Source organism: Equus asinus, chromosome 13 (genome assembly GCF_041296235.1).
Source record: "Equus asinus isolate D_3611 breed Donkey chromosome 13, EquAss-T2T_v2, whole genome shotgun sequence".
Classification (NCBI taxonomy): Eukaryota; Metazoa; Chordata; class Mammalia; order Perissodactyla; family Equidae; genus Equus; species Equus asinus.
In genome coordinates this window covers 1,240,839-1,266,861 of record NC_091802.1, presented here as the reverse complement: position 1 = coordinate 1,266,861, position 26,023 = coordinate 1,240,839, and the positions used below count along the sequence as shown (strand labels likewise).

General features: G+C 45.0%; 2 protein-coding genes across 19 annotated transcripts in view; one reads left to right on the top strand and one right to left on the bottom strand.

Moving 5' to 3' along the window:
• The window catches only part of LOC123275668 (protein POLR1D-like), a 30,986-nt gene extending 16,941 nt beyond the window's left edge, over positions 1-14,045 (bottom strand). The window contains exons 1-2 of one of the 2 annotated variants that reach the window (XM_070482207.1): positions 13,383-14,045; positions 3,673-3,806 (exon numbers count right to left, since the gene is read on the bottom strand). In XM_070482207.1, coding sequence (XP_070338308.1) covers positions 13,540-13,938 — 399 coding nt within the window. In that variant the 5' untranslated portion in view covers positions 13,939-14,045 and the 3' untranslated portion in view covers positions 3,673-3,806; positions 13,383-13,539. Of the gene's footprint in view, positions 1-3,672; positions 3,807-13,382 lie in introns of those variants that run through there. The other variant, XM_070482208.1, reaches the window with a different exon arrangement.
• DHRS7B (dehydrogenase/reductase 7B) overlaps positions 1-26,023 on the top strand; it is a 63,566-nt gene that overhangs the window by 22,713 nt on the left and 14,830 nt on the right. For 4 of the 17 annotated variants that reach the window (XM_070482205.1, XM_070482201.1, XM_044745863.2 and 1 more), the window contains exon 2: positions 22,344-22,522. In XM_070482205.1, the coding sequence (XP_070338306.1) occupies positions 22,369-22,522 (154 nt within the window). In that variant the 5' untranslated portion in view covers positions 22,344-22,368. Of the gene's footprint in view, positions 1-8,755; positions 8,865-10,523; positions 10,665-13,957; positions 14,084-14,176; positions 14,520-15,707; positions 15,878-15,986; positions 16,869-18,995; positions 19,140-20,215; positions 21,370-21,889; positions 22,010-22,343; positions 22,523-26,023 lie in introns of those variants that run through there. The other 13 variants (XM_070482199.1, XM_070482200.1, XM_070482203.1 and 10 more) reach the window with 11 other exon arrangements.

The following is a 26,023-nucleotide window of genomic DNA, read 5'->3' as shown; positions in this document are numbered from 1 at the left end:
ACAAAAATATCTAAAACTAATAGCAACAAATGTTGGAGAGGTTGCGGAGAAAAAGGAACCCTCATACACTGCTGGTGGGAATGCAAACTTGTGCAGCCACTATGGAAAACAGTATGGAGATTCCTCAAAAAATTAAAAATAGAACTACCATACGATCCAGCCATCCCACTACTGGGTATTTATCCAAAGAGCTTGAAGTCAGCAATCCCAAAAGTCCTATGCACCCCAATGTTTATTGCAGCACTGTTTACAATAGCCAAGAGGTGGAAGCAACCTAAGTGCCCAGCAAGAGACGAATGGATAAAGAAGATGTGGTACATATATACAATGGAATACTACTCAGCTGCAAAACAGAACAAAATCATTCCATTTGCAATAACATGGATGGACCTTGAGAGAATTGTTAAGTGAAATAAGCCAGCGAGAGAAGGACAATCTGTGTATGACTCCACTCATATGAGGAATTTAAAATTATGGATTAAGAACAGTTTAGTGGATACCAGGGGAAAGGTGGGGTGGGGGGTGGGCACAAAGGGTGAAATGGTGCACCTACAACATGACTGACAAACATTAATGTACAACTGAAATTTCACAAGATTGTAACCTATCAATAACTCAATTAAAAAAAAATAAGGACGTATTTGAATTCGACAGCACCATCAATCAACTGGATATAATTGACGTATATAGACCGCTTTGTCCAACAACTGCAGATTACATGTACTTCTTAAGCTCACAGGGAACATTCCCAAGATAGACCACAGTCCAGGCCATAAAACACAGCTTAATAAATTTAAAAGAATAGACATCATACAATGTCTGCTCTCAGACCACAATAAAATTAAAGTAGAAATCAATAACAGAAAGATAGCTGGAAAATCCCCAAATACTTGGAGATTACACAACACACTTCTAAATAACATATGGGTCAAAGACGAAATCTCAAGAGAAATTTTAAAATCTTTTGAACTAAATGAAAATGAAAATGCAACATATCAAAATGTGTGGGATGTAGCAAAAGCTGTACTTAGAAGGAATTATATAGCATTGAATGCATATATTAGAAAAGAAGAAAGATATAAGATCAGTAATTTAAGCTTCCACTTTAGGAAACTAGAAAAAGAAGACCAAGTTAAATCCAAAGCGAGCAGAAGAAAAAGAAAAATTAGAGTAGAAATCAATGAAATTGGAAATAAGAAATCAATAAAGAAAATCAACAAAACCAAAAGCTGGTTCTTTGAAGAGATGAATAAAATTGATAAACCTCTAGCCAGGGTAACTAAGGGAAGAAAAAAAAAAGACATAAATTACTTATATTAGAAGTGAAAGAGGAAACATTACTGCAGAGCCCAAAGACATGAAAGGACAATAAAAGATTATTATGAACAATTCTATGCCTACAAATTTGAAAATGTAGATGAAATAGACCAATTCTTTGAAAGACACAATCTGTTAAAACTTATAGAAGAAGAAATAGCAATCTGAATATGTCTACATCTATGAAAGAAACAGAATAATTAATAATGTTCTAAAACAGAAAGCACCATGCCTACATAGGTTCACTGGTGAATTCTACTAAATATTTAAGGGAGAAGTTATACCAATTCTTAAAATCTCTTCCAGAAGATAGAAGCAGTGGGAATACTTTCTAACTCATTCGTGAGGCCAGTATGACCCTGGTACCGAAACCAGACAATGACATTACAAGAAAAGAAAACTACAGACCAATATCTGTGATGAACATAGATGGAAAAATCCTCAACAAAATATTAGCACATTGAATCAAACAATGTATAAAAAGAATTATACACTGTGACCAAGTAAAATTTATCCCAGCATGCAAGGCTGGTTGAACATTTAAAAGTCAGTTAATGTAATCTGTCACATTAATAGACTAAAGAAGAGAAATTATATGATCCTATCAATGGATGTAGTAAAAGCATTTGATAAAATTCAATACCCATTCATGATAAGAACTCTCAATAAATTGGGAATAGAATGGAACTTCCTTAATGTGATAAAGAATGTCTACAAACAACCTGCAGCTACATCAGCCTACTTAATGGTGAGAAACTCTAAGCTTTCCTGCTGAGATTAGGAACAAGGCAACAATGTTCCCTCTCACCACTTTCAGCATAATACTGGGAGTCCTAACTAATGCACTAAGATGAGAAAGGGAAATAAAAGGTAGACTATTTGGGAAGGAAGAAGTAAAACTGTCTTTGTTCACAAATGATGTGATTATCTATGTAGAAAACCCAAAAGAATCAGCAGAAAAACTTGCGGAATTAATAAGTGATTATAGCAAGGTTGCAGGATACAAAGTTAATATATAAAAGTCAATTGCTTTCCTATATACCAGCAATGAGCAAGAGGAATTTGAAATTAAAAACACAATATCATTTATGTTAGCATTCCCCTCCATGAAGTACTTAAGTAGAAATCTAACAAAATACGTACAAGATGTGTATGAGGAAAACGACAAAACTCTGATAAATGAAATAGAAGAGGAACAAGATAATTGGAGAGATACTCTATGTACATGGATGGAACGGCTCAATATTGTCGAGTTACCAGTTCTTCCCAACTTGATCCATAGATTCAATATAATGTCAGTAAAAATTCCAGGCAAGCACTGACAAACGGACTCTGAAGTTTGTAAGGAGAGGCAAGAGGCCCAGAATAGCCAACTCAATATTGAAGGAGAAAAACAAAGTTGGAAGATGACACTACCTGACTTCAAGACTTACTGTAAAGCTACAGGAATCATGATAGTGTTGTGCTGGTGAAAGAATGGATCAATGGAGCAGAATAGAGACCCCACACAGACCCACATAAATACAGTCAACTGATTGTTGACAAAGGAGCAAAGGCAATAGAATGGAGCAAAGATAGTCTTTTCAACAAATGGTGCTGGGCCACACATCCACATCCAAAAAAAAAATGAATCTAGACACAGACTTCATACCCTTCACAAAAATTAACTCAAACTGGATCACAGACCTAAATGTAAAACACAAAGCTATGAAACTTCTAGAAGATAATGTAGGAAAAGACCTAGATGACCTTGGGTATGGTTATACCCTTTTGGATATGACACCAAAAACCATGAAAGAAATAATTGATAACCTGAACTTCATTAAAATTAAAAACTTCTGCTCTGCAAAAAACAGTGTCAAGAAAATGAGAAAACAAGCCACAGACTGGGAGAAAATATTTGCAAATGACACATCTGATCAAGGACTGCTAGCCAAAATATGCAAAGAACTTTTAAAACTCATAATAAGAAAATGAACAACTCGATTAAAATATGGGCAAATGACCTGAACAGACACCTCAGCACAGAAGATATACAGATGGCAAGAAAACATGAGAAGTTGTTCACGTAATATGTCACTAGAGAATTGCAGATTAAAACAACAGTGAGGGCCGGCTCCGTGGCCGAGTGGTTAAGTTCGCGTGCTCCACTGCGGAGGCCCAGGGTTCGGATCCTGGGCGTGGACAGGGCACCGCTCGTCAGGCCACGTTGAGGCGTCGTCTCACATCCCACAACTAGAAGGACCTGCAACTAAGATATACAGCTGTGTATGGGGCGAGGGGTGGGGGGGCGGTGGGGTTGGGGAGATAAAGCAGGAAAAAAAAAAAGATTGGCATCAGTTGTTAGCCGAGGTGCCAATCCTAAAAAAAAAAAAAGAAAAGAAAAACAGTGAGATACAAGTACTCACCTGTTACAATGGCCAACAACCAAACACTGACAACGCCAAACGTTGGCGAGGATGTGGAGCAGCAGGAAGTCAGATTTATTGCTGGTAGGAATGCAAAATGTCACAGCCCCTTAGAAGACAGTTTGGCAGTTCTTACAAAATTGAACATACTCTTACTGTATGATCTAGCACTTGCACTCCTTGGTGTTTACCTGGGTAAACTGAAAACTATGTCCACACAAAAACCTACAAATGGATATTTTTAGCAGCTTGATTCATAACTGCCAAAACCTGGAAGCAACCCAGATGCCCTTCAGTAGGTGGCTAGGTAATTAGTGTGGTACATCCAGGAGTGTGATAGATGTTTTTTGTGGTACAAAGCAATGTTATTCAGTGCTAAAGGGAAATGAACTATCAACCCGTGAAAAGACATGGAGGAGCCTTAAATGCATGTGACTACGTGAAAGAAGCCAGTCTGAAAAGGTTACATGCTGTATGTTTCTAACTACAGGTTTCCCCCACTATCCGAAAATAGAGTGTTCCTATGAACCCTTTTGTAAGCTGAAATGGCATAAAGGAAAGAAGAAATTTTTGCTTTTCCTCTTTCTTTGTAAAAGCAAAAATCCTCTTCGGATTTCTTTCAGTTACCAAAAACAGGTACTAATGTACATCTTTCAAGTGGTGTCACGTGAACTTTCAGAAAGTGGGGATATCTGTGTACACCATTCTGGGAAAGGCAGAACTGTGGGGATGGTAGAAAGATCAGTGGTTGCCGGGAGCTAGGGAGGAGGAAGCGATGAACAGCAGAGCATAGAGGATATTTAGGGCAGTGAAACTATTCCATATGATACGACAATGGTGGACACATGTCATTATGCATTTTTCAAAACCCACAGAATGTGCACCAACAGGGAACCTGAGTGTCAGCCATGGACTTTGGATGATAGTGATGTGTCCATGTAGGTTCGTTGACTGGAACCAATGTCGCCCTGTGATGGGCGATGTGGATAGTAGGGAAGTTGTGCATGTGTCGGGGAGGGGACATATGGGAACTCTGCTTTCCTCTCAGTTTTACTTTGAACCTGAAATTGCTCTAAAAATTAAAGTTTATTAATTAAATAATTGAAAAAACAATGGTGGCCACAAAGCAGTGGAATTATATACTCAAAGAAAAACTGTCAACCCAAAATTCTGTATTAAATTCTATATTTAAAACTATCCTTCAAAAGTGAAAGTAAAATAAAGATATCCCCATATAAATAAAGACTGAGGTAACCTATTGGTTACAAACTTACTTTCAAGAAATACCAAAGGAAGTCCTTTCTGCCAAAAGGAAATGACCCCAGACTGTGTCTTGTATCCACAGGTAGAAATAAAGAGCACTGGAAATGGTTAATTTGTGGGTAGCTGTAAAAGACTGTATAAATACGTTTTGCTCTTTTCTTGTCTTTTGTAAAAGTCCTAAGATTGTGTTAAATCAGTAATTATAACACCATTTGATAGTGCTATATATGATCAATGTGTAGATATAATATGTATGACGGTGAATTCACTAAAGGAGAAGCAGTTGGCCAGAATGGGATGTTTGACATGAAGGTTATAAAGGGTGGCTGTTATTGGTGATGATGAGGTCGTGTGTGTGACTGTGGGAGTGAGTGGCTGGAGTAGGGTGGAAACAAGACAGTGGAGGACAGGCGGTCACAGAACTGAGAGGCATAGGTAGGAGCACCCCTGCGGATATGGAATGGCCAAGGATTATGGTGACAGGAAATGTGCTGGAGAGAGTGACAGTGAGTCGGTAGCTGAAAATCTCACTGATGGCGGGGGTGACCAAGAGGAAAGCAGATCATCACGAGGAGGGGCAGGCTGATGTAGGCTGACAGGAGCGTCCCAGCGGAGTGGCTTTAGGGAGCAGGAGGGGAGAGTAATAGTGAGGACCCCACGGCGCTCCGTTACGGAACAGTCCTTAGTGACTTCTTCAAATGCAGTTTGAAAAGAGAGCCCTGTGCTCTGCCAGTAACAATGGTGAATATATGAAAGACATCTTCAGTTTAAGGTTGTTTTTCTTTTAATATAGACTCTGAAATTTGCCAATAGTTTTTTTAAGCCTGAAAAGTCTCTGAGAGAGAAATAAGGGGAAAAAAGTTATGTATGGGGATAAGCGGGTGACAAATAGACTGACTGCTTCTGGGCCGTCCTGAGAGGAGCCATGTCCTCGGGGAGCTGTTTGCTGGGTCGCTGGGAAGAGCGCTCGAAGGCACTCGGTAGGCTATTATTAAATGCAAACTGAGACGCTGGCTGTGGAAAACCCTCTCAGGTTGTCATGCTTTCCTTTTCTTTCCGTCCCTGCAGTGTGTGAAATTCCCTCCTGTTTGTTTCCTGGCATCATGTCAGTGAACTACAAGTTTCAAGTAGAAGCAATATAAAAGTTGCTTGAGAGTCAAGGGCATTTTCTACTGAAATTTCACAAGAGTGTTTTTCAGTTCTAAAAATAAGTTGAAATTCAGGGTGAACCATCATCCTAAATAAATTACAGTAGGGTGGATTGTCCGAGAGAGAGGGACAGGGCAGAGGCAGATGGCATATACAAACCCGCAAGGAAACTGAGGCGGCACCTTGTTAGACTGTAAAATCATCTGATTTTAACCATGAGCCTACTTGAAATTAGACAGCATTTAATGTTTAATCCTTTGTGAATAACATACTTGTTTTTTTTCTTTCTTTGTGATAAAATACACATAATATAAAACCAGTTCAGTGGTATTAAATACATTCATAATTTTGTGCCACCATCACTACCGGCTCAGAACTCTTTTCATCTAGCAAAACTGAAACTCTGTATCCATTAAGAAATAACTCCCTCCCCCTCGCCACCCCCACTCTACTGTCTGTCTCTGTGACTTTGACGATCTAGGTGCCTCATATAAGTGGATCATACAGTGTTTGTCCCATTGTGACAGGCTTCCTTCACTCAGCATGATGTCCTCAAGGTTCATCCATGTTAGAGCAGGTGTCAGCATTTTCTTCCTTTTTAAGGCCGAATAATATTCCATTGTATGTTTATAACACATTTTACTTATCCATTCATTGGCTGATGGACCCATAGGTTGCTTCCATGTTTTATCTTCTGTGAATAATGCTGTTATGAACATAGGTGTACAGATATCTCTTTGAGACCCTGCCTTCGATTCTTTCAAATATATACCCAGCAGTGGAATTGCTGTATCATGTGGTAATTCTATTTTTAACTTTTTAGGGGCCTTCATACTGTTTTTTCAGTGGCTATACCATTTTACATTCCCATCCACAGTGCGCAAGCGTTCCAATTTCTCCACATTTTCACCAACATTTGTTATTTTCTGTGTGTGTGTATTTTAAAAAAATTTTTTGTTGAGGAAGATTCACCCTGAGCTAACATCACTGCTAATCTTCCTCTTTTTGTATGTGAGCCGCTGCCACAGCATGGCCACTGACAGATGAGTGGTGTAGGTCCACACCTGGGAACTGAACCTGGGCTGTCAAGCAGAGTGTGATGAACTTAACCACTAGGCCACTCGGGCTGACCCTTTTTTTTTTTTTATGGTAGGCATCCTAATTGGTGTGAGGTGGTACCTCACTGTAGTTTTCATTTGCATTTCACTAATGACTAGTGATGTTGAGCATCTTTTCCTGTTCTTATTGGCTATTTGTATATCTTTTGAGAAATGTCTGTTCAAGTCCTTTGTTCATTTTTGAATCAGGTTTTTTTTTTTGTTTTGTTTCTGAGTTTTAGGAGTTTTCTGTATAGTCTGGATATTGATCCCTTATCAGATATATGATTTGCAAATATCTTCTCCCATTCTGTTGGTTGCCTTTTTACTCTGTGGATAGTGTCTTTTAATGCACAAAATTTGGAAATTCTCATGAAGTCCAGTTTGTCTGGTTTTTGTTTTGTTGCCTGTGCCTTTGGATCATATCCAAGAAAACATTGCCAAGTCCGATGTTGTAAAACTTTTTGCCCTATATTTTCTTCTAAGAGTTTCATTGTTTGAGGTCCTACATTTAGGTCCTTGATCCATTCAGAGTTAATTTTTGTATACAGTAAGAGTCCAGCGTCACTCTTTTTGCGTGTGGATCCCCAGTTTTCCCAGCACCACTTGTTGAAGAGACTATCCCTAATAAACGCTGTTGGCGCCCTTGTCAAAAATCGTTTGACTGTATATGCGAGGGTTTATTTCTGGGCTCTCTGTTCTATTCCACTGATCTGTATGTCTGTCTTTATGCCAATGTCACAGTGTTTGGATGACTAACTTTGCAGTAAGTTTTGAAATCAGGAAGTGTGAGTTTTCAAGATTGTTCTGGCTGTTTGAGGAACTTTGAGATTGCGTTTGAATTTTAGGATGGGTTTTTCTATTTCCACAAAAGACATCATTGGGATTTTGATAGGGATTGCATTGAATCTATACATCACTTTGGATAGTATTGACATTTTAATAATATTACTAATTATTACTATTAATAAATTAATAATTTTAAGTGTCCCACTCCATGAATATGGAATGCATTTCCATTTATTTGTCTTGTTTAATTTCTTTCAGCAATATTTTTTAGTTTTCATCATACAAGTCTTTGCCTCCTTGGTTAAGTGAATTCTTAAATATTTCTTTTAGCTGTTACTGTAAATGGAATTGTTTTGTAATTTCCTTTTCAGATTGTTCATTGTGTATAGAAATGCAACTTATTTCTGTGTATCCTGCTACTTTGCTGAATTCATTTATTAGTTCTAATAGCTTTTTTGTGGTGTCTTTCTGGTTTCTTACATATAAGATCATAGAATCTGTGAACAGAGGTAATTTTACTTCTTCCTTTGCAAATTAGTTGCTGGTTTTCTTCTTGCCTAATCGCTCTGTCTAGAACTTCCAGTACTGTGTTGAATAGAAGTAGTGAAAGTGGGCATCCGTGCCTTGTACCTGATTTTAGAGGAAAAGCTTTCAGTCTTTCACCATTGAGTGTGACCGCTGTGGGTTTTTCATGTATGTCTCTTATTATGTTGAGGTAATTTCCTTCTACAGTCACGTGCTGCATAACGATGTGTTGGTCAAGGATGGACTGCATATTCAACAGTGGCCCCATAAGATTAGCGCCATAGAGCCTAGACGTGGAGTAGGCTACACCAACCAGGTTTGTGTAACTACACTCTATGATGTTCACACAATGATGAAATCACCTAACGATGTTTTTCTCACAACGTCTTTGTTGTTAAGTGATGCATGACTGTATTTCTGTTTTGTTGAGTGTTTTTATCAGTGAAAGGTGTTAAATTTTGTCACATGCTTTTTCTGCATCAGTTTAGATGACTGTGTGTTTTTTCCTTCAGTTGATGCCAGTATATTACATTGATTAATTTTCGTATGTTGAACCATCCTTGTATTCTAGGAACAAATCACACTTGGTCATAATGTATGATTCTTTTAATTTGCTGCTGAATTCGATTTCTTAGTATTTCGTTGAGGATTTTGTGTCAGCGTTCAAAAGGGATAACTTTTTGGTCTGTAGTTTTCTTACAGTGTCTTTTTCTTGGTGTCAGGGTAACACTGGTCTCATGGAATGAGTTAGGAAGTGTTCTCTTCAGTTTTGGGGGAAAGTTTAAGAAGGATTGGCATGAATTCTTTAAATGTTTGTTAGAATTTCACCAGTGACCATCAGGTCCAGGGCTGTTCTTTGTTGGGAGGTTTTTGATTCCTCATTCAGTCTCCTTACTAGTTATAGGTCTATCCAGATTTTCTGTTTCTTAGTGACTTAGTCTTGGTAGGTTTTGTGTTTCTAGGAATTTATTCATTTCACGCAGGTTATACAATTTATTGGCGTACAGTTATAGTGCTCTCTTATAATCCTTTTTGTTTCTGTAGAATCGGTAGTAATAGCCTCATTTTCTTTTCTGATCTTAGTAATTTGAGTCTCCTCCCTTTTTTTTCTTAGTCCATCTAGTTAAAGTTTTGTCCATTTTCGTGATCTTTTCAAAACACCAACTTTTGGTTTCATTGATTTTTCTCCATCGTTTTTCTGTTCTCCATTCCATTTATCTCTGCCCTAATCTTTATTATTTTCTTCCTTATGCTAGCTTTGGCTTTAGTTTGTTCTTTTTCTAGTTTCTTAAGTTATAAAGTTAGGTTGTTGATTTGAGATCTTCTGTTTTTATAATGTAAGCATTTATAGCTATATATTTCTCCCATAGCACTGCTTTTTTGTATCTCATGTTGTGGTATATTGTGTTTTTGTTTTAATTTACCTGTAAGTTCTAATATTCCTTGTGATTTCTTCTTTATTCCATTGGTGGTTTAATAGTGTGTCTTTTAATTTACATAAAGTGTGAATTTTTCAGTTTTACTTTTCGTCTCTAACTTCATCCCATCGTGGTTGCAGAAGGTACCTTGTGTCATATCTATCCTTTAATACTGAAACTGATTTGAGACTTACCTTGTGGCCTTGTGTGTGGTGTATCCTGCAGATTGTCCCCTGTGCACTTGAGAACAATGTGTATGCCCGGGTTGCTGGGTGGAGGTTTCTGCATGTCTGTTACACCTGGTTGGTTTATTCCGTCAAGTCCTCTGTTTCCTTGCTTGTCTTGCGTCTGGTTAATCTATCCTTTATTGTGAGTAGGGAATTGAAGTCTTCAATTCTTACTGTAGAGCTGTCTATTTCTCCTTGAATTCTGTCAGTTTTTGCTTCATATATTTAAAATCCATTTTGTCTGATAGTAGTGTAGCCACGCCTGCTCTTTTTTTCGCCCTTGCTGTCTCTTACTATTTGCCAAGAGTATCCTTCTCCATCCTTTCACTTTCAACTTGTTTGTGTCTTTGGATCTCAAGTGAGTCTCTTGTCGATGGCGTATGAATGCCGAACATGTTGAATCATGTGTTTTGATCTCTTCTCCCAAATTCTGTCCTTTGATTGGCGAGTTTAATCCAGTTACTTATAAAGGTAATTACTGTGGAAGGACTTACTTCTGTAATTGTGCTATTTGTTTTCTCTATGCCTGATAGCTTTTTTGTCCGTCATTTCCTGCGTTACTGTCTTCTGTTGTTTTAGTTGATTTTTTTGTAATGAAATGTTTTGATTCCCTCTTCATTTTCTTTTCTGTATTACACTACAGCTATTTTCTTTGTAGTTACCATCAGGATTACATTTAACATCCTAAAGTTATAACAATCTAATTCGAATTTATATCAACTTAACTTTAATAACAGACAAAAACTCTACTCCTTTATAGGTCTGTCACCACCTCTTTTGGTTGTTGATGTCACAAAATAACATCTGTATACATTGTGGGCCCAAGAGCCTAAACTAATAATTATTTTCAATAAATTAATCTCCTAAATTATGTAGGAAACAAGATTTGGAGTTACCAACCAAAGTTACAATAATACTAGCTTTTAGACTAAAACTTGCTTTTTTAAACATGTATTAGTCTCTTAAATCATGTAGAAAACAGAAAGTTGAGTTACAGCCATTTTATAATAATTCAGTTTTTGTAATTGTGCATTATTCGCCTTTATTGAGGCCTTTATTTCTCCCTCTGGCTTTGAGATACTGCCCTGTGTCCTTTCACCTCACCCACGGGACTCCGTGAGCACTTCCTGTGAGGCAGGTCTAGTGATAAACTCTCAGCTTTTGTTGATCTGGGAACGTGTCAATTTCTCCCTCACTTTCAAAGGACAGCTTTGCCAGACGTAGGATTCTTGGTGGACAGTGTTTCCTTTAGCACTTTAATATGTCAGCCCTTTGCTTTCCGGCCTCCAAAGTCTGTGTGAGAAATCTGTTTATAATCTCACTGCAGATCCCTTGTGTGTGATGAGTCACGTGTGTCCGGCAGCTTTCCAGCTCCTCTCTCCATCTTTGCCTTTAGAAAGTCTGATTATGCTGTGTCTCAGTGTGGCACCGTTTGAGTACACGTCACCTGGAGTTCATAGCTTTCATCAAAGTGAAGTTTTCAGCTGCTATTTCTTCAGATATACTCTTTGCCTCTTTCTCTCTCTTCTCGAGACTTAAGTGCAGATGTTGGTCTGATATGTCCCATAGGTCCTTATGCTCTGTTCACTTTTCTCCACCTTTTTCCAATGATTTCCATTGTCCGGTCTTCAAGTTGGTTGATTCTTCTGCCTGCTCAAATCTGCCTTTGAATCCCTCTAGTGAATTTTTCATTTCAGTTACTGTTCTTTTCAGCTCCAGTATTTCCTTTTGGTTTCTTTTTAGGTTTTCTGTCTCATTATTGATATTTCCCTTTTTTTGTACATTATTTTCTTGACTTTCTTTTTATCTTTCATTAGTTTTTTGAGCATCTTTAGACAGTTGTGTTAATATTTTTTTTTAATGGTTTAATTCAACTTTATTTTACTTAATTATAACAAGAATTTTTAAAAACCTCCACAACTTTATGCTATTTCTAATAAATATTTGAATACAAAACATTTCAAATATAGCACAAATAAAACAGGCTAATGCATAACTAGATTTGGATAAAGTCATGTGAACCAAATTCCTTCTGTGTTTGAAAGGAATGCATGTTGTTACAAAGTGAGAGGCTGAGGTCCTGGGGTCCTGGGTGGGGGAAGGGGAGGGTCAAGAGAGAACGCTTTGGGTTTGGGACTCCCGAGCCTTCAGCTCAGAGCAGACTGACGGTGTGGCAGAGTAGCTTGGGGTTGGGGAATGATACAAGGTCTATTCTGGTTTCTCTATAAACACCCCAAAGCTAACTTTTTGGCTATCCTCCTTTCTAGCTTTTAGAAAGGGCTTTTCTTGGCTGCCAGGAAGCAGGGAGCAGGCTGCGGCAGAACGATTATCTGGGAGCAGCCAGGCATAAGCTCAGACACTTCAGAAAACTGGGGAGGGGGGACAGAGGCAGATCCTTCTTCCTTTTGTGGACCTGGGAAGAGGGTGCTTGGTGACATTCTCCTGAACATGAAAGGAAGAACACAGCTTTGAAAGGTTTGTGATTGTATGTTAAAACAGATTCACACTGATACTGAAAAAACAAAAAAAAAGGCTTGTAAACACATTTTTACATTTACAATTAAGATTTCTGAAACAACTATACTAAGAGTGGTCTTCAGCTAAATAAGACATAGCATTAAAATAATTAATTTTAAGCTTTGAGAGTTCTTTTTAAAGTACCACTTAAAACTTATTCAAAAACAGTAAATATAGAAAAATTGTTCTATCTTAGGAATGAGTTTGAGAATGCACAAGGAAACAACAGAGCCAATTCTTTAACCTCTGGTTATTGATACGGAGTGCTAAATTCATTCTGAGAATTTCCTACATTGTTCACTTAAAGGAAGACAAACGCAGAGCTATCAAGGAGTTTCTCGGTAAATTTCTAGCCCTTGGAGGGCTATAACTTTTCATAAATATGGCTACTGACCAGATGATTTCTAAATTTTAAATTTGTCACTCAAAAATGTAAAGTATAGGATTTACAAGTATTCCATTTTTTGAGAGATTTTGAGAAATGACCACAATTGCAGCACATCAAAAACAATGGAACTAGTTTTAACAAACTCTGAAAACTTTTAAGTTCTAGATTCATTTTGAAACCAACTTCCAAACAAAATAAACTAAAAACAATACATATGTATACTACACTGCTGAAGTAGCTTAAACTTGCCAAGACGTCTTCAGAGCGAGTCTTTTTGTACTCACTTCCTTGAAGGTTTCCTCTGGGTTGTTTCTGCTGGTCGCAACCACAAGGGCCTACTGTCAAAATCCCTCTTAGGCGTTTGCTCTGCCAGCTCAAGGTCTGTCCTCAGTACCTTTCTCTGCACACCCCCCCAATCCCAGGTGGAACAGCTCACTGCTCCTAACAGTCGTGCTGGGTCTGCAGCCCGCCTCTCCGCTTGCTCGGCCGCTTTTCGTACTTCTCCTGGCTGCTCCGCTTCCTTGGTGGAGAACGGCTGGCCGCGCCGCGAGCCGGGAAGCCGTGCTTGTAAGGGTGGCTCCTGCGCTGCTTCCGGTTTTCTTCCTTCTGGGTCTGGCTTTTCGCAGGTTCCTCACTGCCCTCTTTTTGTTCTTGGTCTTGCTCTTTATGGGAGGGCAGTGTGTTCTTAATTGTGTTAATTAGAAATCTTTTATTTGTACCAGCAAGAGGACACTTCATCCAACCCATAGGTCCCATTGTTTCTGCTCTTGTTTTCCCACGTTTTGCCTCTTTAAGTAGTTCTTCTATTGCTTTCCTCTCCAGCTCCTGGTCCTCTTCCATCGCGGGGGGGCGGCTTCCGGGACCCTCAGGTGGTGCTGGCGGACTGGAGGCTCTGCCCCATATCACGACACGTGCGGGCAAAGCAGGAAGGAAGGAACAACCGACCAGTTGTGTTAATATTTTTGTCAGGTGGATCCACCTTCAGGTCTTTTTCAGTCACAGTTTCTATTGGTTTATTTTCTCCTTTGGATGGGCCATAGTTTCCTATTTATTTGTATGCCTTTTTTTTTTTTTTAAGGAAGATTAGCCCTGAGCTAACTGCTGCCAAGCCTCCTCTTTTTGCTGATGAAGACTGGCCCTGACGTCACATCCGTGCCCATCTTTACTTTATATGTGGGACACCTACCACAGCATGGCTTGCCAAGTGGTGCCATGTCCGCATCCGGGATCCCAACCGCTGAATCCCAGGCCGCCAAAGCAGAACGTGTGAACTTAACTGCTGCACCACCAGGCCGGCCCCTTATTTGCTTATCTTTTTTATTGTTTGTCTCTCCCATTGATATGTCATCTCCATGAGCCCAGTGATTTATTATTTCCTGTTTTGCTCACTGTACCCCAGAGCCTGGAAGAATTGACACACAGTAGGTGCTCAGTCATTATCTGTTGAATGACTCTGCACTGTAGCAGCGGTAGTGGGTGACTGTGCTCCATCGTGAATGTGAGGAGAGAGAGGCACTGTGCTCCATGCCTGAGTCTCTGCAGTGGGTGCCCGTGTGTGGAGAGAGAGGCTGTGCTCCATGCCTGAGTCTCTGCAGTGGGTGCCCATGTGTGGAGAGAGAGGCTGTGCGTCATGCCTGAGTCTCTGCAGTGGGTGCCCGTGTGTGGAGAGAGAGGCTGTGCTCCATGCCTGAGTCTCTGCAGTGGGTGCCCGTGTGTGGAGAGAGGCGCTGTGCTCCATGCCTGAGTCTCTGCGGTGGGTGCCCATGTGTGGAGAGAGAGGCTGTGCTCCATGCCTGAGTCTCTGCGGTGGGTGCCCGTGTGTGGAGAGAGAGGCGCTGTGCTCCATGCCTGAGTCTCTGCAGTGGGTGCCCATGTGTGGAGAGAGAGGCTGTGCTCCATGCCTGAGTCTCTGCAGTGGGTGCCCGTGTGTGGAGAGAGGCGCTGTGCTCCATGCCTGAGTCTCTGCGGTGGGTGCCCGTGTGTGGAGAGAGAGGCGCTGTGCTCCATGCCTGAGTCTCTGCGGTGGGTGCCCGTGTGTGGAGAGAGAGGCGCTGTGCTCCATGCCTGAGTCTCTGCGGTGGGTGCCCGTGTGTGGAGAGAGAGGCTGTGCTCCATGCCTGAGTCTCTGCGGTGGGTGCCCGTGTGTGGAGAGAGAGGCGCTGTGCTCCATGCCTGAGTCTCTGCGCTGGGTGCCCGTGTGTGGAGAGAGAGGCTGTGCTCCATGCCTGAGTCTCTGCAGTGGGTGCCTGTGTGTGGTTCCCATTAGACATTGGCTTTGGGCTCCAGCAGCTCCTCTTAAACACGTTGGACCCCTGACTTCATATGTACGTTGCTCCCTTGTCTGTCTGATTGATATTGTTCTATGTAGTTTTTAAGGCAATAATCTGAATTCAGGAGCCACAAGCTGGCAGTTCCCCTGGGCCGTGTGTGTGTTGTGTGGGCAGAATGGTGACTTGCATGGTTTTGACTTTGAAGTCCAGCTTCAGGCAAGGCTTGCCCTTTGGACAGGCTGCTACTCTGTGGTTTCACGGGGATCTTTTCTTTAATTTTCGCAATTCTGATCATTTGCTTTTTTTGTTTCTTTGTTCATTGTCGGTCTCTTGGTCTAGGCTGTGAGCTCTGAGGGTCAGAAACCATGTTTACTTGGTTCATCGCTTGCCCCCCCATGTTGGCCCGGGGCCTGGTGCCAGCCACACTTGATATATAGTGGTTGAATGGATGAGCGAGCGACATGAGGACCTGAGATGAACCACAGTGTGGGAGGTGTGGATCTAAAGCAGTAAGTTTGGTCTTTTTCCCGAACATATTTAAACATGAATAGCCCTTAAAGCTGCCCACCTGGCTGTCATTGCTCAGGTCCCTTCTGAAGTGCTCTCTGGGAATTGCCTTTTTTCAGTCTATGAGTTAGCAGCACATTTGTTCAGGACTGTGGCATTTACAAAGTGCTTCTCATATGTTTTCTCATTGGAATAGTCATCCTCATTTTGAAATTAGGACACTTAGTTGCAGATGGAGGTAAATTTGCCATGTCATACAGCAAGGACACGACAGGGTGGACTCGAACCCAGCTCCCCACTGCTGACGGGGTGCTTTTCCTGCTTCTCCCCGACAGTGAGTGCCTTGTCTGGTTTCTGTCAGGGGCCTGGGCCTCGTGTGTGTTTTCTAGGAAAGAGGGTGAGATCACTCCAGCATCTTCCACTAATACTAAATCCATTTTACAAAGCATATTAGAAACCAAAATTGTTTTTTTGGGTCAAGGTGTCCAGGTAGCCATCATAAGTGCTGTTTTTAAAAACTGAGCTCAGACTTTGGCCCGTAACAAGCAGTTCGCCTCCAGCACCCTGTTCTTGTGTCGGCAGCCCGCACCGCACGTCTGGAGCTGTGCTTGGCGCCTTTCCCCGCTCCCCGGCGGGGCTGCTGTGCAGCCAGCGTGTGCTCGGCGTCCCACTGGAGAGCAGTGCTCGCCTGAGTGCGGCTGTGTTCCCAGGACTGGGCATTCAGCCGTCCGGTCTGAAGTAGTCTCTGGCCTTCCCTTTGATTTTATTTTTACTAATGCCAGCCTGCACCCCTTTAAACTGCGGGCCCCAAGGCTAGCTTCCAAAAATAGACCCCACAGGCCGCTGGTCTGTGGGTGGGGCCAGCATTCCAGGAGGGCCTGCTGACCTGAGGGTCTCCTCTGGCCTCTGGTCTAGTCACTCTGCCCCAGGTCAAAAGACCAGAGAAGACACTGGCGCCAGGACCCTCGACTGGCACAGTAGCTGCCCTCTGAGGTAGGACATTGTTCTTTCTTTCCAGTCGAAGGCGGCTTCTCCTATGCTTCCAAGCAAAAGAGAGCGGCTTTGCTCTGCTTTTCCTTTCTGAAAATAGATAGGTGCTTTCAGATATGTTTTCAGAGTCATAAGCTTATGTCATAGCTTATGTCGCCTTTAATAGACCAGCTGTTTGGAGCTGGTCGTCAGTTACGAAATAGAAGTATGGCTGGGGTTTGTGGGAACGGGATCCTCAGTGCTTTTGGTGACACTGAGCCACTCCTTGCCACATGATTTCAGCATCCTGCTGGAACCCCTCTGCCCTTTAGCCTGATTTTCTTGTGTGTAACATGGCAACTTATTTTGTGACTAATTCTTCTTACAGACCTGAAGTCATTTTTAGTTTTGAACTCTGGAGGGTTTTCAGATCCCCTCCTTTGATTTTCAGAGGTGATGTCAATGATTTAATTTTTATGTGTGGTCTCTGAGTAGATCCCATCAACCTTTTTCCACTGATGGTTCAGTTTATTTTATTTTTTATAACTGCTTGAGAGAATAAAGGAATCCTAGGAATGTAGTGTAGAATTTTGGCCAGTGGATGAGGAATGGAATAGATGGCCTAAAGGGTGACATTTCTGCTCAGAGCTGATTTCTTGGTGACAGTCTTGTTCTTCGTTTGAGGTCCCGAAAGTTCTTTAAAGAGCCTCTCAGTGGAAAATAAGGGTGCAGCTGAATTCTGAAGCCATGATGAGAGCCCGTGAACTTTCTGGCTGCCCAGCCCCGCGTAGCACTCACCCGTGGAGGGACAGCATGCTGTTCTCTTAGGTCTGGAGCCCTGTAGTGGGTAGTACATGAAAATACCAGCAGGCAGGCTGAGTGGTGAGCATGCGAGCTCTATGGCTCCTCCCGCCAGTTGACGGGGCTCATTAGCGTAAGGTCATGCTTCAGTCATTCCCTGTCGATTAGAGAGCAGACGGGAAGGGGCGCGCGCACATTTGTTAGGCAGTGCACTCTGTACTTCCAGGCCACATGTGGTCTGTGGTTTCTCTTCGAGGAGGGCTCTCACCTTCTTCCCTTTCTGACCTCTCTCTCCATGGATCTGTCCTGCTCTCTGCTCTGGCTCGCAGTTCTCTGCTCTGGCTCGCAGTGGTGCTGGGCCCGCTCTCCCTTCTTTCTTTTCTTTTTTTTTTTAAAGATTTTATTTTTTTCCTTTTCCTCTCCAAAGCCCCCCGGTACATAGTTGTATATTCTTAGTTGTGGGTCCTTCTAGTTGTGGCATCTGGGATGCCACCTCAGCGTGGCTCGATGAGCGGTGCCATGTCCGCACCCAGGATTCGAACTGACGAAACACTGGGCTGCCTGCAGCAGAGCACACGAACTTAACCACTCAGCCTCGGGGCCAGCTCCTCTCCCTTCTTTCTACAAGCTGATCTCAAATGCTGGAAATCCTGAGCAAGATTTTTTCCCACTTCCTTTTTATACCTTCAATCTTGCTTTCCCAGTTACATCTGAAACTAGCAATTAGGAAGCATTTTGGTATAAAGTGCAAAATTTATAAACATATTAAAGTCCTTCTTAAATGTGATTAACAAAGAAAACAGGTCCCCTTTGACCCTGCTTTACATAGGAGATTATTTCCTAATCTGGAAATGTGGCCGTCCAGGACACGATTCCTTTCTTCCACTTTGGAGCTGTCCCTTTTGCTCAGAGAAGGCCCCTAATCACCACAGCAAGACGGTGGGGTTATCTCTGTGTCTCTTGGCCATTCTCAGTGCCAAGGGTGAGACAGGAAGGAGTGACGCAGCTGTCTCTGAGAGCCCTGGGAGGCCCAGCGGCCCAGGGGCCCGTTGGTGTGGCCACGTGCACTGCAGAGCTGAGTAACAGTTGGAGGTCTTGAAGAATTTGAAAAACTCCCCGACAGAGTGGGGATTGCCAGTTTGACCAGCCTCATCTGGAAATGTAACTCCAGGAAAGTTACCCTGAAATTGAACCGGATCCTCTCAAATAAATAGCTTGCTCTGGAGTGTCTTTTCCCACCACCATGACCCCGAGTTCGCTGGGCAAGGTCGGCACTGGGTTCTAATTTACTTCACATTCTGATTCTGTAAAACTTGCCAGACTGAATGCAGATGTGCGCTCTCCCCACAGAAGGCCGGCCCGTGGGCCGAGGATGGATCCCACTAACTTGGTGCCATATTTGCCTCGGGCAAAGTGGTCCCCAGGGCCAGGAGACCAAGGCTGGCATGCGATGTCGTGTCAGGTGCTCAAGGAATCCCAGAAGCATACGAGACGGTGTGTAGTTTTCTCTCTTTTCTTCATGTTGTAGATTGCTGGCTTGGGTTTTAAATAGGGGCATGAACATGTAGTTTGTTGAGAGCTGAAATTGTCTGACGGTGTGCAGCCTGTGTCTGCAGTGGGGAGCCTTGCTGGGTGGGTTTATTTTCATCCTGCTCCTCCCTGAGTGTGAAAAAAGGGTCGAAGGGACATTTGGGCACGTGTCTGTTCTCCTTGCTGTGCTGGCCTTGATGACTGTTATGGTAGCCACATTTTCCAGTACAAACCTTGGGATATGGGATCCTGACTTCTTCTGACAAAGTTGGGTTTGGTTTTCTTCCCCCCCCCCCGCCATTTCTTAATTTAATTAAAAGGTTTATGAAGATATAAATAGTAAACTACAGGGGCCGGCCCCACGGCCGAGTGGTTAAGTTTGCGCGCTCTGCTTCCGCGGCCCAGGGTTTCACCAGTTTGGATCCTGGGCGTGGACGTGGCATGGCGCATCAGGCCATGCTGAGGTGGCATCCCACATGCCACAACTAGAAGGACCCACAACTAAAAATACACAACTATGTACTGCGGGGCTTTGGGGAGAAAAAGGAAAAAAAATCTTAAAAAAAGAAGCAAACTATAGTGAACTGTATGTTTAATGAGTTTCCTTTATTTGGAAGAAACCAGTTTTCATAAATCAGGGACTTCGTCAGACAACCTTAGAAATCTGTTTGTCGTGAAACTAATTCCCGGGCCAGTAGCTCTGAGCTAGCCGTGGGTCATGATGGTGCTGGTGGCAGCTACATTTACTGAGCACTTACCTCACCAGGGCCGTGCACGCATTTCCATGTATTAACTTGTCTGACCTCATAACAAACTGGAGGTGGGTACTCGCATGCCCTCATTTTACAGATGAGGGTCCTGGGGCCCAAAGTGGTTGCGGCCCCTTACCCCTGCTGGCAGAGGGCGGGCCGGGCTGTGAACCCAGCTGGCCAAGGGTCACCCTTATAGGCGCTGCACTGCGGTCGTCTTGCTGCAGTCTGTTTGTGTTTTCCAGGTGGTCTCTGAAACCTCAGGGTTTTGGGAGGCAGCAGCTGCACGCTGGTGCTTGGAGTCCTGGCCCTGCCCCAGCGTGTGGGTCTGAAGGCGTGGGCCCCCCGCGCTCCGTCTCCACGGGCTGCGGAGGAGTGGGCAGAGCCCTTTCCACCAGCTGACGAGTGGAGCTCCGGGCCGCAGCCCAGAGGCCAAGCCCCGCTGTCCTTTCATGAGCAGCGTCCCCGCCCCCTGGTCACCCTGGACGGCAGCTGGGCCCCAGGTGATTCTGGGTCAGGCAGGCAGATCCACCTTGGATCCTGCCTAGTATAAGGATCTGGGATCGCAGTAGGGAAGAAGCTTCCCAAGTAGCCGTGCTGCTGGTTGACACCCCCCAAGTTTATCACATGAAACTTCTGAGCTCTAGTGACCCTGGGGCCTACCTGTGTGTTCTGTCAGTTGCTGTAATTTTCTGGTAAAGCCATCAAACCGGCAATCATTCCTGCCCCGGGCTGGGAAATACTCACACACCCTGCCACTCTTCAGGACCTGGGCCCTGTGAGGGCCCTGCACAGCACCCGCAGACCCACGGAACGCAGGGGCGCTGTTGCCTGCCACGGAAAGGATCCTTGGGTCCTGGCATCTCCCCTGGGATTTGGCCTGGCCTGTAGGCCAGAACACCTGCCTGAGCTTCCTGTTGGGGGAAGGGATGGTGCCAGTAGTACCCAGGGAAAGGGCTTGGCACTTTAGAAACCCCTTGAATTGCCAAGTCCTCCAGGTGTAGGCTTGGCACAATGCGGGGCGAGAGGGAGTGGACCCACTTAGCAGACAGTGTCCGGGCATTTTTCGGAAGGAGATTAAGTGGAGGTTGATGGGAAACTGTCAGTTTTACAGAAGTTTGTCCAAGAAAGTTGTTAATTTTTTATGATGAACAAGAATTTAGGTATATTTGGAAAGGTAGGTGAAAAATTAAACTAAATTAGTTGAGTTGATAATTCAAATCAGAGCAGAACCCTTTTGCAGTAGAACCGTTTGGCCTGCCCTGAACCTAAACTTCAGGATCAAAGCAGCTCAGGATGTGGGTGGATTTGGCTTGGAGTTCAGCGGGTCCCAGCTTCGTGGTGCCCACAGAGTCGCCCTTGTCCTGGGTGAGGGAGCGAGACGCTGTCTGCAGGGTGTGCTGTTGAGGAGCTGTGGCACTCAGTAGGTGGTCACTGTCAATCTGGTGAGTAGTGGAGAGCTCAGGCTGCTTTGCAGGAGCTCTGCCCTTGGCTGCCAGCCTCTTCTTTCCCAAAGAGGGTTACTGTGCTCCTCATGTCCCGGTCCTGGAGGTGGACTGTGGGTGGACATTTGTGTAATAGACTTTGCGCACTTCTCAAGTGGCCTTATAGAGCATTTCGTTCAAAGGGACCGACATGGTGTTGCTCCTCATTAGTGCCCTTGACCCTCCTTTAACCCTGTGTCCCCTCTTAGCTGTTTCTCTGGGCACAGAGGCATGGGGGAGTGATGAGGAAGGGGCAGGCTTGGAGGGATGAGGAAAGTGGGGGCCGTGGGGAAGAAGCGGTATGTTTCTTCAGAGCTGACTGGGCTCTCTTGCACAAGCACCCGTGTGGGTCCCGGTCCCTCTGGCTGGTGCGACTCACCGCACACGTGAGGTGAGCACGTGCTCCGGTGGCCCAGGAGGGCAACCCGCTTTCAGCCGGAGTCGGCGCCCGTGCATGGCTAATGGCAGCCCTGTCTGCCAGCTTCCCTTTGGGTGTCCGTGAGACCTGTGGACAAGAGGACGCTTGTGGGCCATCGCCGATCCATCTAGGGGTCACCCCACCCAGAAATATCCATCTACCCAGGGCGGAGTATAAAGATTGGTAAGGTTTTCTTTTAAAAAGAAATTTTCTAGTTTCACAAATGAGAGTGAAAATGATAATGGGTATTGCCTAAGTTCTTCAAAACCAGTTTCTCAAAGAGAATCTGGTGAGCACTGATAGGCCAGTACCTCTGGTAACACTCACCAGGTACCTGGTCCTATGCTGAATGCCTGTCGTAGCTTTTTCTGGGGCGTGGAAGGAAGACTGCTGGGCTCAGAACTGAAGTCCTCACAAGAGGGCCCTGGGCTCTGTGTCACACTAGGGCCAAGAGGGTTGGCAAGTCTCCTGGGTTCTCTCATTTTGTCACTAATTCATTTGGTTTCGGTTCTTCTAGGAAGAGTCTGCTGAAGGTGGGGGTCATGGACTTCATCACCTCCACGGCCATCCTGCCCCTGTTGTGTGGCTGTGTGGGAATCTTCAGCCTCTTCAAGCTGCTGCAGCGGCTGCGCATGAAGGCCTACCTGCGGAACGCTGTGGTGGTCATCACAGGCGCCACCTCGGGACTGGGGCGAGGTAGGTCCAAGGGGCAGGGGGGTTGGCCCCGGCGTGAGGAGCAGCTCAGCTGCACGGGGATCACCAGAGCAGGTGCAGATCAGTGAAGCAGGCTGGGTGACTTGGGAACAGGAGTGTGTCACTGTCCTTGGTCCAGTTGGAAAAAACAAGAGCTTCAGTGCAATGAGAGATGGTCCCTGACTTTCAGCATCAGCGTTGGGAGGCAGAGGCAGTGAGGAAGACTGTGGAAAACGGGATACTGCACGTCCCACCGGGGGGCACCTTACTCAGCTCCAGCTGGTTGTAGAAATAGGGATTTTTATGTGAAGGCTCCCAATTTTCAAATATGGACAACCAATTTAAAAAGTGTTTTTACCTCTGTGAGGGCTGAACAAAGCATGCCTTTTCCTGGATTCAGCCAGCCTCCCGTTTATGGCCTTGCTGTCACCTGCTCCACACCGTCCCCTCACTGGCCTGTGCCTCCAGCCTCACCCAGGGCACAGCCTTGGCGGGGTTGGAAACAGAATAAGTAATGCCTCAGCTGTCCCTTCCCCAGGTTCTCCAGGTTAGTTCCATTCTAATTTGGTGAATACTTTGAGCTTCTAGGTCCCAGGACTTGTGTGCTGGGACAGAGGCCTGGGTCAGCCACCTGCATCCGCCCCACAGATGAGTGTGCCGAGCTGCCGTCGCTTCCCTTGCACACACGTACACGCCTGCCCTGATTGAGTGTCTGACGTGCAAGGCTCAGGGCCAAGTGCTGGGACAGACGTGCAGAGCGGTCCCCTCCTGCAAGGCGTGTGCAGGGGTGGGGGTGGGGGGGCTTACACACTATGCTGCGTTTCAGCCTCGGATGTCCCCAGCAGGCCTGGTGGGGAGCCACACCTCTCTGTGCTGGTGCATGAGTGGTCTCCCTGGGTCCCCACAGCCGGGATTCAGAGAAAGCATGACTTGCCTTAGGACCTCTGGCTGGACAGTGTGAAGCCAATCCCTGATTCCAGAACCTCCAGTCTTGCCTCACCTGCAGGAATGGCAGGGAAAAGGCAGGCGTGGGCCAGCAGGGAGGGCGCTGCAAGGCAGCCCAGGGCCGGGAGTGGCAGGGCTGTGCAGGGGCGCACTTGGTGTGACGGGGGCGCAGAGGAGCAGACAAGGCCTTGTCTGCAGGGTAAGTGGCTTGCCCTCGGCCGGGGGAGCCTGGGAAGGCTTGGGTGGCGTGGACTTGTTTATACACCACTGATGCTTAGGTGAGGTGTCTGGGGTGAGCCCTGGGTCTGGCATTGGATACCCAGACCTGCATGGGGCTAGCTGCCTCCAGGCCCTTTGCCACAGTTGGCCCTTTGGCCTTACTCAGCTACTAAATATAGGGTACTCAGCAGCTGCTTCTCTTAATCTCAGAGAGAAGCATTTTTTTAAAGTCCTTGAAGAGTATTTGAGAGTTGGCTGAGATTGAAAGGTGAGTTGCAGGCGCTCTGAATTGGGGACATTTGAGGACACTGTCTTCTTCATTATTCCACATTTCCTCTTCTGTTGTGAAGGGAATAGAAAGTGTAATTGAAAAAAAATAAAACCTGTATATGTATATAATATAGCCATTTCCTGAATTCCAAATCACTCTACTTATGTTCTGCCCCATTTAACATCCTAGGGAAACAGGACTCCGTATATCCAGGCAGATAAAACAGGAACAGATTCTTAACCAGAGTCTCAGGTACAGACACCCTCTGCTGATGACTCCCACGGTGAGCTGCCCCTCAGTTTCTATGGGGAGGAGCCCCCGCTGCCCCTGGCGGCTGTGCCCGCCACGCCGGCCCTCCGCAGCTTGAGGTTATATGACGAGTCTTCAGACAGCTTTCTGCACTTCTCCTGTTTTGTCTCCTATTGTGTATATTTAAGCTACGTGAGCTTATCCTTGTAAAACAGTACAACCATTGACTAAAGGACCGGAATGTTCTGGATGCCCACTTTAGCCAGCCTAAGCCCTGAGGTCGTGAACAGCGATCTTGATTTATAAGCCAGTAGTCTGGCAGCACTGGAGAGCCGTCTGGCAGCCCTAGATAAATGGTACCTTGGGACCATCTTCCTTTTTCCCTTGACCCTCCTGCCTCCGTGTATCAGCTTTTTCAAGAAAGGAAAATGGAACCCTTGCAGTCTGTCTGCATTTCTGTCACTCCCTGCACAAACTTCAGTTTCCTCCCTTTTTGCCTCTGCTAGGAAGCAAAGTTTAAGCAGAATGCAGGCGACCCTTCTCCAGAAGCTGTTTAGACCAGCGTGCCCCTCCTACCTTTGGTTCTGCGAGTCTGCACCCTTTGGTGGTACCTCACAAAGTGTCTGTTGTGTGGGTCAGGACAAGATGAAATGGAGTGGGGAGGCCAGCAGGGCCGGAGATTCCGAATCTTTGGGAAGGATCTGGTAGGTGGATGGGCGGTTCTAGCTGCAGGAAGGCTTGAGAAATGCTTGTGTCTGGGTGCCACCCCCAGCCCCGCCCTGCCAGCGAGGGCTTTGCCGCTCTGCTGAGCAGGACAGCTGCGCAGGCAGGGTGGAGGCTGTGACCCCGGCCAGAGCACCAGGGACAAGCGGAGCAGGGGCCGAAGCTCTGTCTGGGTCTGTGTCCTTTGTCAGAACGAGACAATGAGCAAACCAACTAGATCCTCACGGGGCTGGTACAGCACGCCTGAAAATGTGCTGATGGAGTCTCCTTAGCACCTCCTTCTGGAAAACTCCATCTGGGGCCATGCAAGGCAGTGCTGCCCTGGGGATGCAGTGAGAGTTGTGAGAGAAGCTAAAGGCAGAGCCACAGAGTGAGAGGAGAGGGCCTCGCACCCTGAGCCCACCCAGACGCCAAAGGTCAAAGAATGCTCCCTCCTTTCCTGGAGGGCACTGGGGCTTCTTCTTCCATCCTGTCTTGAACTCTTCCGGCTTTAAGGAATTTTGACACTTTTGTGGGGGAAGAGCTATCACACCAGCACATCCTGCCTGGAAGCTACAACCTCCTCGACTCCTCGCCGCATGGCTCCCAGGGCAGGCCTGTCCCTTAGTGGGCACTAAGATGCCACTTGACTGCCTCGGCCTCTTAAGATTTGATCTGGGATGCAGAGGTCAGCAAGGGTCCGAGGGGTCTGCGCAGACCAGCTTGTGGGCCCCCGAGGGAGGCGAGACCTCGGGTGAGAATGGGCAGTGCTCTCAGCCCTTGCATTTCAATTCTCCCCAACAGTCAGTTTTTAGGACATTTTAAAAGGCAGCTTAGAAATACAAATACAAATACAAAAGTAGTGCTCTCTTCTGTAGTGCTTTGTATCCACTGTGCTGTATCTGCTTTAACTCATTCGGTCCCTGGGCCATTTTTATCTGCATTTTACAGAAGAGGAAAGTGAGAAACAGAGGTTCTAACTTGCCCCAGATCACAGAACCAGTAAGTGTTGGAAGTCAGAGTTACACACAGGAAGTCTAGCTCAAGTCCCTTGACCACTGGGCTGACCTGCCCTTCACAAACTGTAAGCTTTCAGGGCACTGAACATTTAGTTAGGA